At 39.3% G+C, this 13756-nt stretch overlaps 1 protein-coding gene across 7 annotated transcripts in view; it reads right to left on the reverse strand.

The window, feature by feature from the left end:
* PIGN (phosphatidylinositol glycan anchor biosynthesis class N) overlaps nt 1-13756 on the reverse strand; it is a 113317-nt gene that overhangs the window by 48678 nt on the left and 50883 nt on the right. For all 7 annotated transcript variants that reach the window (XM_061994870.1, XM_061994873.1, XM_061994875.1 and 4 more), the window contains 3 exons: nt 11427-11486; nt 10262-10354; nt 8354-8409 (listed from right to left, as the gene is read on the reverse strand). In XM_061994870.1, the coding sequence (XP_061850854.1) occupies nt 8354-8409; nt 10262-10354; nt 11427-11486 (209 nt within the window). The remainder of the gene's footprint in view (nt 1-8353; nt 8410-10261; nt 10355-11426; nt 11487-13756) is intronic.

A 13756-nucleotide genomic window follows, 5' to 3' on the forward strand; every position in this document is an offset into this window, starting at 1 on the left:
GACGAAAACATTAATTTCAGTTGCTTCGCTCCCCACACACACAAACTCCAGGTACGTGACTTCTGTCAGCTCATGCACCTCTACACGCTTCTACCACTGCCTTTTCACTCTCCCCATCAGAAAAAAAAATAAAAATACTGTGCATCCTACAACATCTCTCTCAAAGGAGAGTGGCAAGATTTGTAGAGGACAGTCACACATTTCTATGACACATCCAGTAGCAAATCAGAAGTAGCTGCTCAGTAGACTTCAGTCTTCTAACTTTTCATACTGGCTGTTTGGGAGATGGGGAGAAAAGTACCAACTCCTCGATGGATGCAAAAGTAGGTAAGTCAGAGGATAAGGATATCCATCCCTTGAACTTTGTGATAGCCTCAAGATGGAGTAAGGTCATCTCAATAAAGCCTTCTAGGATTTTGTGTGGGTTACCTTCCCCTGAAGAGCACGTAAGGTGTTCACTTGCTTTGCTGTGAAATTTCTAACTCCAAAATTGTCACCAGAGAGGCATCAGACTGCCACTGTCTAAACAACTCCAGCAATATCTGCTTCCAAAAGGCTGAGCAATCACAGGGTCTCGTCCTCTTCTCCAGAAAGAAGATTCCTGGTATATTTTTAACTTGCAACCTCTTACCACGAAGCTCTTGCACTGTCACTATCCCACAGAGCAGCCCATGCCTCTGCCACCCACCCCTGTCCACCTGCCACTTGGACACTGAAGGGTCCAGTACCCTCCTGCTCTCATCATAGGAGAAAACTGCCAGCAACAAAGGCAACTGAACATATTCAGACTGTGCTGCCACCCATCTCTATGTGAGAAGGCCATACTAAGCAGGAAACGTGGCTCTCAGTCCAGCAAGTCTACAATCAGTTGAAACGGTACTTCTAGGACCCACTATTAATGCTTTGATCCACATCACTGCTGCTGGCAAAATGGCAGCTTGAAAGCATAGATGTAAGACTGGCCTGATATTTTTACAAAAGTTATACAAATAATCAAACACCACTTTTTCAAAGCCTTTTTCAGAGTAGCATCAGACTTCAAAGACAAAGTCAGTCTCCCATTGAGAGTTGCCTTCAAATATTCCCACCATACAACAGAAACAGCACCTCAGAAAGTATCAGGTGTGTAACGGGAAAGCAGAGACGTAGATCTTGCATGAAACACTATTAATTTAGCAGAAACATGACTGTACACTTATTCATGCTCCACATCAATTTCAGCCCAGTTAGTAACTCATGAGTGCAGAAACTTGATATTAATGATAGGGCAATCACAAACTAGTGTAACTTTACCATACTATAATTTCTTTTGAAAGCATTGGTGCACAGCCTAATAGGGGCAGAACAAAATGCACAATATAAAACCTTCCCACTTCTCTATCAACAGCAGAAAATCATCAGAAAGGAAGTGAATGGCAAGTGATGTAAAGTCATGAATTCATTCAGCGAAGTGTAGAAAAATCAACCAAATAAATATTTCAAAAATCAAAGTCTGGAACCATGTTATTTACTTTGTTGAACTTGCTGTGCAGTACAGAGTACATGATGCTCCTAGGGGCAATGATCAGGAAAATAATGATTTACAGTTCTATGGACTTCACTAAATGACACATTTGCATGAATTTTAATATCCAGAAGCTGATTTTTGCCATTTTCAAAATGTGTTCCATTCTTTCTCTTTAGAGTGTGCCTACTCAAAAGAACGACTTGTTTTACTGAAAGCACATACTGTGAGATACAGAGACAATCCTTTGCATGTTTTAGTTTTGATCAGAGAGTGACGTTTCAAAGATTAAACGACTGGATGAGTAACTCAATGATCCTTAATCTGTTCAGATGGCCTCAATTTTAATTGTTCACTAAAGTATTTTCAGGTAAGCTACTAAAACAGGCAAGCCCTACAAAACTTGATTTTTGTAATTCAGAAGCAAGATACATGTAGCTTACAGATTAGAGAAAATTACAGTCATATTTTCAGTGTGATAAAGCTGTGCTTTTTTGAAAGAAAAGGTATTCTACATAAACCTACACTAAAAGGTTTATTAGAGCTCCTTAAAGCCCATGACTCTCAATATCTATCCCCTCTCCTGATCTCATCTACTCTCTTTTCTCCAGCTCTTCCACTGCCAGGAGTCTCAGTCTTGCAGTGTCTTAAATTTCAAGTAGGTTTTTGTGTTTCTGAATTTTCTGAATACTGTATTAGATGGTAAATAAGCCAGTCTAGCTATAGCCATAGGGTTTTACTCAGTTATGTTTACAACTTTTTTAAAGAAGCATGAAAAAGCACCACTGCATGCATCAGGCACTCCAAAAGAAAAGAGTAAGAAAGTCAATATAAGGCTCTTTTAAGTTCTGAGGCTTTTGTTCTTTAAAGCATAATGAAATGAAGGGATGGCACACGTACTTCTACAGGCCAGAGATGGCAAAAAACATCTTTCCTGCCACATCGCAAAAAACTATCAGTACATGGATGTTTTTGTGTTCAGATTTACAAACATGCAAAAGAGGAAACCACTAGACATCAGTGAACTGCAGGGAGTGGTCTGAGTACTAATAGTCTAATTCTGGACTGTCAAATCTTGGGAATAAAAACAGTCTTTTAATTTTCACAAACCAGCCTCCTGATGTAGCATATTCACATATTCAAGAGCAAAGTGCCTCAGGATATTTATGTAAATCCTTTAGATAGCAGAGATGAGAGAAAAAGGAGCTGGCAAGCTAACTGCCAGCTGCCAGTTCACTGAACAGAGAAACAATTAAGATAACTGGGCTGCACACAGCACATTTTGCATGTAAACTACTATGACAAGAGCTGCTGGACAACCAGAGGCCAGGAAGAAGAAGGCCACACTCTGAAGACATCTGAGAACAAAGCAGGGATCTAGCAGAGGCAGGAGTTTTGCCTGAATAGTCAGCAGGACTTGATGCAACAGCCTTAGAAAGGGAAATTGCTTAATAGGGAAGATGAGGATCCTCGAAGGAAAGGAAAAGAAATGCACCATTGAAAAAAATGTCTTCTATTTCAGTACTGCTGAGGACATGTCCTGATTCTAAATAACACTGAAACACCAGTCCTGACCAGAAGACCCTCGTACGTCAAGGAGTCAGTAATCCACGTGACAATAACCCGAGTTAGGCTTGTTCTGCCTGTCCAGCATGGCTCTAGGCTGTGCTGCAGAAATCCTTAGCTGCAGGACAAACCAAGCCAGCTGGTAAAAACTGGGGAGCCTGCAGGCAGCTCCCACTCTGTACCTGTGATGACACTGCCTGACTGTCCTCGGCTTTATCTAGGAGTGCAGCAAGAAGTTCCTATGTGAACATCCATTCAATAAAAATGATTACTACACTTGATTTCTTGTAAGCAAATCATATAATAGCTTGAATGACCAAAATGAGGAAACCTCTCCACAGACGGGATCTGTGCAGCACCATGGTAAAAGCCACCTGGGCTCCATCTGACACTGCACGAACTCAAGAGTATCCAGCATCAGAAGGGACATATGATTTACTCACTATCTATATTCTTATTTTTATTTTATCTTACTAAACCAATTATTTTATTAAGCTATTTGTTATTGGGCGCTTCTTAATAATATCCAGGAAGAGTCCTCCACTGTGTCTCTTAACCTGGAGCACAACATTCTCTGCCCATCCCATCCCATCCTACCACTGGTCTGATTACCCTCCCTTATCCTCACCACATGAAGCCTCACAGGTTCTAAGAAAAGGTCAAAGGAATTTATATATGGAAACAGAGAAATACACATAAATCTTGTGATATTTTATTTTATACATGAGCCTCTTAGTCCCTTCTAAAGATCTTACCTACTTTCTACATGATAGTAAATCCAATTATGCCTAGTCTTCCTGTGCAGAAGTTGCTGCCAAAACCCTTTTCTGTACAAACTAAAAGCTCCTGAGTGCACTGCTGAAACCCCAGACCAGCAGGATGCTTTCTAAGAGGATTGCATCTTCCCCAAGCAGCATTCCATGAAGCACTCCAGACACGGCACAAAGAAGTCAAAAAGAAGCTGGCATTTTTGCCAAGGAACATGCATTTTATAGCATAGGCATTGATTTCTCCCAAAAGAGAGAGTACATCTACTAGTCAATCAGGTTTTTAAAGAAACAAGACAAAGTCATTATTCACATTTTAGTGCTTTTGTTCCTAGGGCACTGCATTTCTAGTTTTTGTTCACATGTACGTACACAGGTCCCAAGGGTAGAGGGGCAAGGGCTGCCAGTCTCCCTCCCTAACAGGCTAAAGGTACCTATACTGGCCTGCTCGTACCAGCTGCCCCAGGAGCAGCCTGATGCCAAGATACACATCTGGTAACACAGCTGGGACAAAGTGGAGAAACCTAAAAGCTGGCTGCCTTTCCAGGGTTCACTAGAAGCTGACAGAAGCTGCTATTCCCACACTCTCGACTACAGGATAAAGGGGCTGAAATGTCTTCCCTTGATAAGTCTGTGGCTTTGCCAAATCAAGGTTCCTCTAGAAACGTGAAGAATTCAGACAAACGGACAAGGATAGTAATCACTGTTAGAAATACCCTTCCCTACTGCAATAGCTTCACCTTTTCCTCCTGACAGTCAATCCTTAATGTTTGCTCTTGCAATATGCTCCACAAATATATCACATACTACCATTCATTTAAATAAATGCCATTTATTTAAATTAAAACAAGAACAGGATGCTTCAAAGGATGTACTACATTTACTGACACCTTGAGGAACCCTGCCTCACTTAATGGCGGAGGAGAAATCACTTGTTTCCCTTTGTTCCAAATGTCAATTCTGTGGAAATATGTATTATTTAAGTTTTGAGAGGCCATCAGACAGAGGGAACAATATAGTGCTGTATCTCCAGTCATCAAAGAAAGGAAGAACAGAGAGGTATTTGTGCCTATGACGGGTTTTTTGAAGTCACTGTACATCTTCAAAGACACTTTATGTTAAGGAATAGCCATTCTCTTTTGTATCACCATGACAAATACATGATGTGTAATTATGTGGAAAGACTCTGTGTACATGATTGATACTTCCTTGCATCAAATCTGTGCAAAAGTTTAAGTTCATACTTTGCATAGAGAAAAGGGAAAGAGTTACATTTTCATACAGTGAGGGAGAACCACATTTTTTTGTAACAGCTGTACACTGCACATTAAAAATGCAGTTAAATTTCTATACAACTATGCAAGTTACAATTTGATTATATACACAAAAGTAAGTATTTGGGGTGATTAAAATGTACTACACAAAAAATGAAATTACTTTAAAAATGCAGAATCAATATGGTATGGGATTTTCACATGAGAGAGGATACAAATTTGTCTTTAAATAAGATGCTTAAGCTGTTTCTTGCTAAAAAACCCTTATTGATATAAGCTTAAATACATTCAACAAAAAAACACAACTAGTGGAAAGCAAGCACTGATTATAATTCAGATGCTCATCTCTTGTGATTTTTGTATATGGTGGTTCTTAAACTACTGCTCCTGCAATCTGACTGCAACGCATCACAACAGCTGGAAACAGACTCTTCCTTGATACCACGGTATACATTAGGCATGCAATAAATGAACCAGGCATACAATAAAGGACTCCTGTGCTTTTCTGTAATTTAAGGTATTAAATCTCTTGTACCTGTCCCAACAATCAAATTGCATTAATTGGTTAAGAGGATTTTAGTGTAAAACTGACATCCTATCTACTCGCCCCACTACACTGCTCTCCTGTTACTCCTTGTTGGATTACATTGCTTTCACAGCCCAGAGATGCCAGCTTTGGGAATGCTTTTGCAACAGCAGCATCTGGCCCCTTGGCACACTCCTCTTTGAACTGTGCCAGCTTAGCAGTTGCCTTCAGGTGCATCAAATGGTCAGAAAGCTAATAAGATAGTTCGCTATACTGGACATCAGTTTTCTTCTGTCAGCAATCTTTAGATTTGTCCTCACTCGTCCTTCAAAGAGGCATCTTAGTACCTGCCTTTCATATACATAAAGGTCAAGGCAGTGTGCATATGTCTCAGAATCCTGGTAAGAAAAGTCTCTGATTTTGCTAGCAAGTAATTTTTAAAAACACATCATTCATAGCTGGAAAAAAGATGTAGGGAGTGGATGGAAATGGGAAGGAAACTCATTTCAGACAGTAAACCCCTCCAGGTATCCAACTGGAACTGCAGATAAGCATTCCAAACAAGCATTCCATATCAGCAAGGGACACTATTCTGCTCTTGCACATTTATTGCCCTGAGAGCAGATTGTGCACCTTGCCTTATACAATCATCAGACACTTGAAGATGAACCATTTCTGAAATGTAGGCACTCTGACAAAATGAAAATGGCATTACTGGCAGTCAGACATATCTTTAGTTACAGGTGCAGCTTTCCAAATTCCAGCGTGCCTCAAACCTGGTGGAATAGACACAACTGAAGTTTCTATCACACAACACAATGATCAGTTCCATCCTCCTGTTCACCATTATATACCTGAGATGCAATTTAGATCCAAGTAGGAAAGGGCACCTGTCTAATGGCCTCTTTCATTCCCTGTCCATTGTGCCAGCCACACTTCTACCAGGGATGAAATCCCCCAAGGGGATCAGAAACCTTATATCAATTCAAGACATTTATACAGCGTTGGCAACCAAGAAAGTAAGGAGTAAAAATAGTCTTGTAATGTGTATATTAAACAGTTTAATGCTTTTGGTGCAATATATTCAACATGCAAGTCAAACACTAAAGTAATTGCATCTGAAGGTCATAAACAGTTTTCTAGTTATTTGGTAACGAAACACCTGAAATTCAAGCTCTCAAATGGGATTTTCCACTCAGAATATTAAACCAAACTTCTAAAATGCTATTTCTGTCTGAAAATTAAGCTTTCTTTGTGAAGTTGTAGTTTCCACCGAACATATTTGTAAACATGTTCTCCCTCTCAGATAAATACAGCTTGAGTAGTATCAATGTCCCTGAAACCAGAATGTCTCAATTTGAAATTTTAGATTCCAATTTCTTCTAGAACTCTACATTTCTGTTATACAGACTTTATTCAATTAAATTATGTAAGAAAGGCAGTTGTTACAGATCTCTCTGTTCATTTCCATATTTTATAAATATTTCAGGCATTTCCACTTAAAACAATCCAACATATCACAAAGAAAAGAAAGACACAAGTCCATAAGTCAATCAATAACACTCGGTTCCTTTTCAAGATAAATTTAGCATTAAGAAAAACACACTCCATCTTACATAATCAGTCATTTTTGGGGAAAGGTAAAATGTAAACAAGAGCTGAGAAATCAAACTAATAGTCTTCCCCACAGAATCAAGGATGACTGACCATCCTTTCCCTATGGCATTTTTGTTCCATACAGATGAGTAAATTCTTTGATAATGCATCTGTCATTCTTAATCAGAACTCAATTTAAAACATTCATTACGTGTCCAAGATGGACTTGACTTGTGTCTTGGACTGTCTTCAACCTTTCCCTTAGCAATTCAATGTATTTCACAGGAAGAAATTCAAGTACTTTTTACTACTGCTATGATTTAAAGATCTAAATTAACATCACTTTTATTTCCCAAAGGAAAACAGCTGCTCTCAGAGACAATGCATTTTTGGAGCATTCCACAAACTAAAAGCAGAACTGAATCCTATTATATGCACCCATAGCAAAGCTTTCAAAAAACCTTTAGGGGAGAAATCAAAAGGAAAAAGCAGCTTTAACTCGCTAAGATTGAAGCGTGATTGGGTCAGTAACTGTTCCACATGCTAGAACAGACAGCTCACATATACACAAACTAGATTCCTTCATAGCTCTGGGAACACTAAGAGTAGGCAACAGAAATTCTAAAGATTTTGAGCTTCTTTTCTGGATGCAAGGTGTATTGTTTGTTTGTCATTAAAATTGAAGCCACAATTTAAATGACCAACGTAATTTCATTACAATTTAAATCACTGAGAAATATACAGATAATCAGGAACAGATTTCCTGACCCTATAGGGACTTACATTTCCCAAGAAAATCTAAAAGAACAAAGCAAAAACTATAAAGAGTCAGTGGAAGTTACCACGCAGTCTATATATTACTATTTTGCCAAAAAGCTTAGGCAAATAAACCTTTAACAACAATCCAAATGTTAGGAATAGATTTAAGAAAAATAACAACTTCTAACCAGGATTTTTAAATAGAAGTTAATTGCACAGAGTTCTAGTGCTAAGTTTCATAGTCAGATTAACACTATCATTTAAAAAAAGACTGAAGGGACTGAACTTGCATCTCACTGAAATACCAAAGTGATAAGACAACCAATCAGGTAAAATATACATCATTTTTACAGACACTTACTTGAACGGTGTGAAGAGAAATGACAGTGTAGTTTCTTTTTTCTGACTCATCTTAACCTGCATTTAAAAAAGCATGAAACCATTACATGCATGTACATTACATACAAGACTCAAAATTGTATTAGGAATTAAACTATCACAGAAGAGTTCTAAGACTCTGGAAATGGAATGAAATCACACTGTCAACATATTGTTCAGGAAACTGGGTGTTATACTCCATATATGCAAAACCTCTGAGTTCCTGGAAACCAAGGCCTGCTCTAAGGTAGGTTAAGTAAACCATTCCCCAGCCACTGATTTCCACAGAAGGACGTCTATGGCCTGCAGGATAAAAGGAAGATGTGGCTACAAGTGCTACCAGACTTGAGCAACAACCTCCCTTGATGAAACTGGTATTATTTATGCCAGATGGGAACTAGGACACTGTGGCAACACTGCCAAAGCACTGATGTTAGAGAGATTAACCTGCACGTGGGTAAAAATAGAAGGTTTTAATGCTGTCAGAGCCACTTTGCCCAAGGCCCTTCAAAATATCTTTAAGGCCTCCTGCGGTAGCCTGACTCCAGTTTGAGTACTGGCATAAAGCACAGACAGAAACTTTCTAAGTGCACTGGTCCAAAAACCTGACAGCTGGAAGTAGCAATGTGCAAGTCTCATCCCATCCATCCAAGGTAACATCCTCTCCAGGGAGTACAAACCATGGTCAGGTCAGCCCATCTCATAGAAAAAGTAAAATCCCACTTGGCATATCTAAGCCAGTGCACTGCTTCTCCTACAGCGGAGAAATACAAAGGAAATTCCCACAGGATCATTCCAAACCAATACTAGAAACAAAACAGTCAACAAGAAAATAGATAATTTAGTACTACAAAATGACAGAATAAACATAAAGAAAAGGAGGATCAGATTTTTCTTTAAAAAAAAACACCAAAAAGACACCAATTTAATTGAAAAAGATCTGAGTCATCTGCTTAATTCTTAGAGCAGAGGTCTTCCAATTCTGGAGGTTATATCAACATGCTTCAATTTCATGTCTAGTCCAGCCTATCAGTCACTTCCCATGCTACATGCCAGCTTTCCATCATAGATTTGGAAGCTACTCTGCTGCTGACACTGCCAACCTAGTATTCACATGTTTGGGAACCTGGCATTCAAGGGACAGCATGTGCTGAAGGTGCTGTCTCTTGCAGGTGATCTCACGCTAGTTCAATGTTCCACTATTATCCCATATTTCCTGACAGGGCAACAGTTCTTCTGTGGCCCAGTTTCCTGTCCATGCAGAGGATGGTTTTCCTTCAGAGCTTTTCTATGTCTTGCCAAAACTGTGATTTTGAGATTTTGGATTGTTTCTTATTACATCATCTAGTGAAATAGAACCTTTTATTGCTGGACCACATTTGTGTTCTCATAATATGATAACATCCAATATTAGATGAATCAAGACAGAGAAGTCAAAGATGAACACTTGCAAAGCAAAACAACAGATAAAACAGCATTAGCTAAAAGTTAATTAGGCCACTAATTTAATTTCTTGAATGGACAGCTGCCTGTTATCTTTCTGATCTGTTTATGTACTACCAATCCTGACTTAGACCCTTGTCTCCCAGCCTCTGTTGCAAAGGCATTATTTCCCTTTTCAGGTATCAGCACTCAGATTCTATGTATGTACTGCAAGCAGGTTTCAGATGGCATCAATAAACATCAGCATTTAAGAATCAAGGAAGAAGTTACTCTCCTTACAAAAAAAGGTGTTTATTGAAGTCTTTCAAAGCACTCAGCATCTGCACACTATTTTAGTCCTTTGAATTACAGCATGCTAGATACAGTGTATGTCCTAGCATAATTATTTTACACATAGCAACAACTATTACTCAGAAAAAAAAATTTTCTTTGCCATATGTTTGGTTACCTTAAACTGCTCAAGGATCTGAACAGCATTGGTAAACATGCTCTCTGCTTTGAAATGAGCGCTATTGTTCAGATATTCCAGAGGCAGAGTTCCCTGGGGAAGAAAAAAAATGTATACACATTAAAAAAATGTATGTGAAGAAACAAGAATTTCTCTAACTGAATCACAGGCCAAATGAGCAGTAAGAGTATTTCAAATTACTGTTGAAATAGCTACTGTAACTCCTTTGAAAATACTCTTCTCACATCACTTTTCAACATCACAGGGATCATTTCTAGTATCTCAACTCCCAGAGGAATGCAAAAACTGTAAATAACAGAAGTTGTTATTAAACTATATGCTCTATAGCAATACAAGATCAACCTGTAATCAGAAGCCATTATTTAAATACCTAGAAGTCTTCCATCCAAAGCCTTGTCTGGGCCTGACTCACCCAGTACTTGTGAGGGCAAAGTGAGTAGTTTCCATGCCACCCTACGTTGAGTAGCTTTCCTCGCATGAGTGCAGGACAGAAGGACAGTCTCCAGAAGAAATATTTTGAAAAATGTACTGTAAATAGGTGTTTTAAGTGTGTAGCAAGCAGCATGAAAGTACACTAAAGTAATGCTAATTGTCAATTAAGTATTTATGAGACAAACTTTGGACTTTGTAATAGCACATGATAGAAATTAGAAGCAAATGCAATCTCACCGTAAAGGCACTCACTGTTCACTAAATTAGAAGCACAAGATACCATCTGGAGAAAGTACACTAGTTTAAACAAGAAATAATTAAACATTAAATTGCAGGAACCGGCTTGTTTACAGGCTCAGCTTTCATGATCAAAATCAAGTGTTATTCAAATCGTATTGCATTTTTGCCATCCCCGAAAAACAAAGTAACAAAAAACTTTTACATAGCTCAAGAATATAAAGTTGCTGATTATGAAAGGATCTTGCCTTTCACCTGCCTTTCCAAGTGAAAGCAATACATAAAACGACTGAGTTTATACTCTAAACTGAAGACACATATACATAAAGCTAAAACTATGAACAGTCTCCATATCTTCTAGCACTTTTCCAAATCTATAATATTTCTCCTCATGTGCCTCAAGTCTTATCCCAAACACTTCTTCCTCTATGGTGAGCAGATTTCTATAACATGGAAAAACATTTGTATTTCTTACCACAGAATTCAAAGGGAAAGGCACACCAATAAGGGAAGCCATCAGCGGTGCTATATCAGCCTGTGCAAACAAAAGTAGTCTCATTTTAATATCATTCCAGCCTCTAGAGCTAATAAATTCACTTTATTTTTAATGTATCTGCATTTGCATGAGTAAATGGTATAATAGTGTGAAGTTAAAACACAGAGCTTTCCTTTATAACATTTTTTTCGTTTACAGTAGTCATCATGGCATGTTTAGATTCAAAATGTGAAACTCCATTACTTATAAAGCTTCAAAAATACATTTAGCTGAAAAAGCAAATAAAAATCCTCACAATATTTATTCACAGGCATTCGGTATCTCCTTCACTACATTCAGAGAAGTATACCTCTTTTAATGACTTTTTATACCACAGGAAGAACTAATTTCATATTTACAGTTGTAAGTAGTATACTGAATACACTGCTCTTCACAGCACTCCTTATCCTGTGTTTCCATAGTGCCAGTTATTAACCTCCTCCCTTTGAGAGGGAAATTCTGCACTTTTACTTGTGTCCAGACAGCCCTCAAGAAGGCCCTTCGATCTATACCAAGGCATCTCATAAAATAAGTTACCATTACCTTCTACTTCCCATGACAAATACTGCCTCTCACTAGTTTTCTATTTCCCTTTAATATAAAGCTATGTACGAAATTCTTTGCTTCTCCAGCATAAATCTGAAGAAACTACATTGAAACCACAGGACTGCTCCCACCTCACATCTACTGTGCACAAGTAGACTCCAAATGCTTATTTGTAGAGGACAATATTGTGATGTGTTTGTGTGGAGCTGCTTTTTAGCTTGGTAACGGGAATGAGCTGCAGTGCTGGTCCCAGCAAGCAGTTCTCAAAACACTCCCTGGCTCTGAGGTGCACCCGCCTCCAGCCTGGCCAGGGCAATCTGGAGCCTCTGCTATCACTATTTAAGGGAAATCTGAGCCAGAAGAGGAGGTGGAGGAGTGGTACAAGATGGAGGTGATCATGTAATCCCACAGTCAGAGAAGGAGAAAGGAAAGAGATGTGCCAGACTGGAAATCCCTCTGCAACCCATGGTGAAAACACAGTCTGTGCCTACGGAGGGCAATGGCAGGTCTGAGAGCCACCAGAAGCTCCAGGTGAGTGTACCTGGATGGGCAGGAGCCCATGTGAGGAGGTGGCCATCGTGCAGGCTGTGTTGTGCCTGCGGGCCACAGAGCACCACACAGGCAGGATGAACACACGTCAGAGTGGCCAGTGCAGGGCTGCCCAGCCTGTGGAGGGACCCTGTGCTGGATCAGCGTGGACTGGTGAGGAGCCCTCCTGCCTTGAGGCAAGATAAATGGCAGGAGCCATTGGGAAAAGACTGAAATCCCCATTCCCTGTTCCCCTGAGCTGTTCAGGGGAGAGGAGATAAAGACAATGGGATCAGGGCTCTGAAGATGGGAAGGGTGGGGAGAAGGTGGGTCTTAAAGGGCTGGTTGTGCTCTTTATCAGGTACCACTCTGTGTTTTCTGTTGTTTATGTTTTTGGTTGGTAGTGGATTAAATTAACTTCTGTTTTCTTTCCCAAGTTGAATAGTCTTGTCAGTTTTGCCTGGGACCACAAGTGGTAATTGAGCCCACCCTGTCCTTAGGGCATTTGAAAGGCCCTTGGTACTTATGGCTTTGTCCTTTGTTCCCAGATGGGCCTAAATCCTGACAAATATACATATAATGTAATAGTCATTTGAATTTTGGTTTTGCTAATTTTACCCATGTGCTACAGAACAAAATCTCTGTCTCTGGAGACTGTTATCCAGAACAAAGTGACATAGTCTCAAAATAACATTCCTGTTATTCCTACCAACCTTGAGAGGAAAGACTGAAAGAATCACAGAATGGTCGGGGTTGGAAGGGACCTCTAGAGATCATCAAGTCCAACCCCCTGCTAAAGCAGGTTCACCCAGATCAAACTTCACAGGAACATGGTCAGATGGAAAACTGATCTCTAATCTTGTACCAGGGTTTTGCTGAAAGAAGTTGATCCAGAACATTCCCAACTTCAACCTTCCAGCACAAATTTATTTCCCTTGTTTGAATAGGTTTGGAGTCTGTTATTTATATACTGGGTTTCACAGAACAATAGCAAGTAAGAAGCAAACAAGTTTCAGGTATACACATATACGTGCACTATCAGCATGACTTTAAAAAGCTTAGTTGACTTAGTCTCAAGAGTTAAGTCATTCACCTTTTTTTCTTCCTTTACAATACTAATTGTCTAAATTTCTAAGTGGTTGGGCTATAATCACAGATCCTGAACAAAATAGAAAATTTTGTTGAACAAAATACAA

This window comes from Colius striatus, chromosome 4 (genome assembly GCF_028858725.1).
Source record: "Colius striatus isolate bColStr4 chromosome 4, bColStr4.1.hap1, whole genome shotgun sequence".
Taxonomy (NCBI): Eukaryota; Metazoa; Chordata; class Aves; order Coliiformes; family Coliidae; genus Colius; species Colius striatus.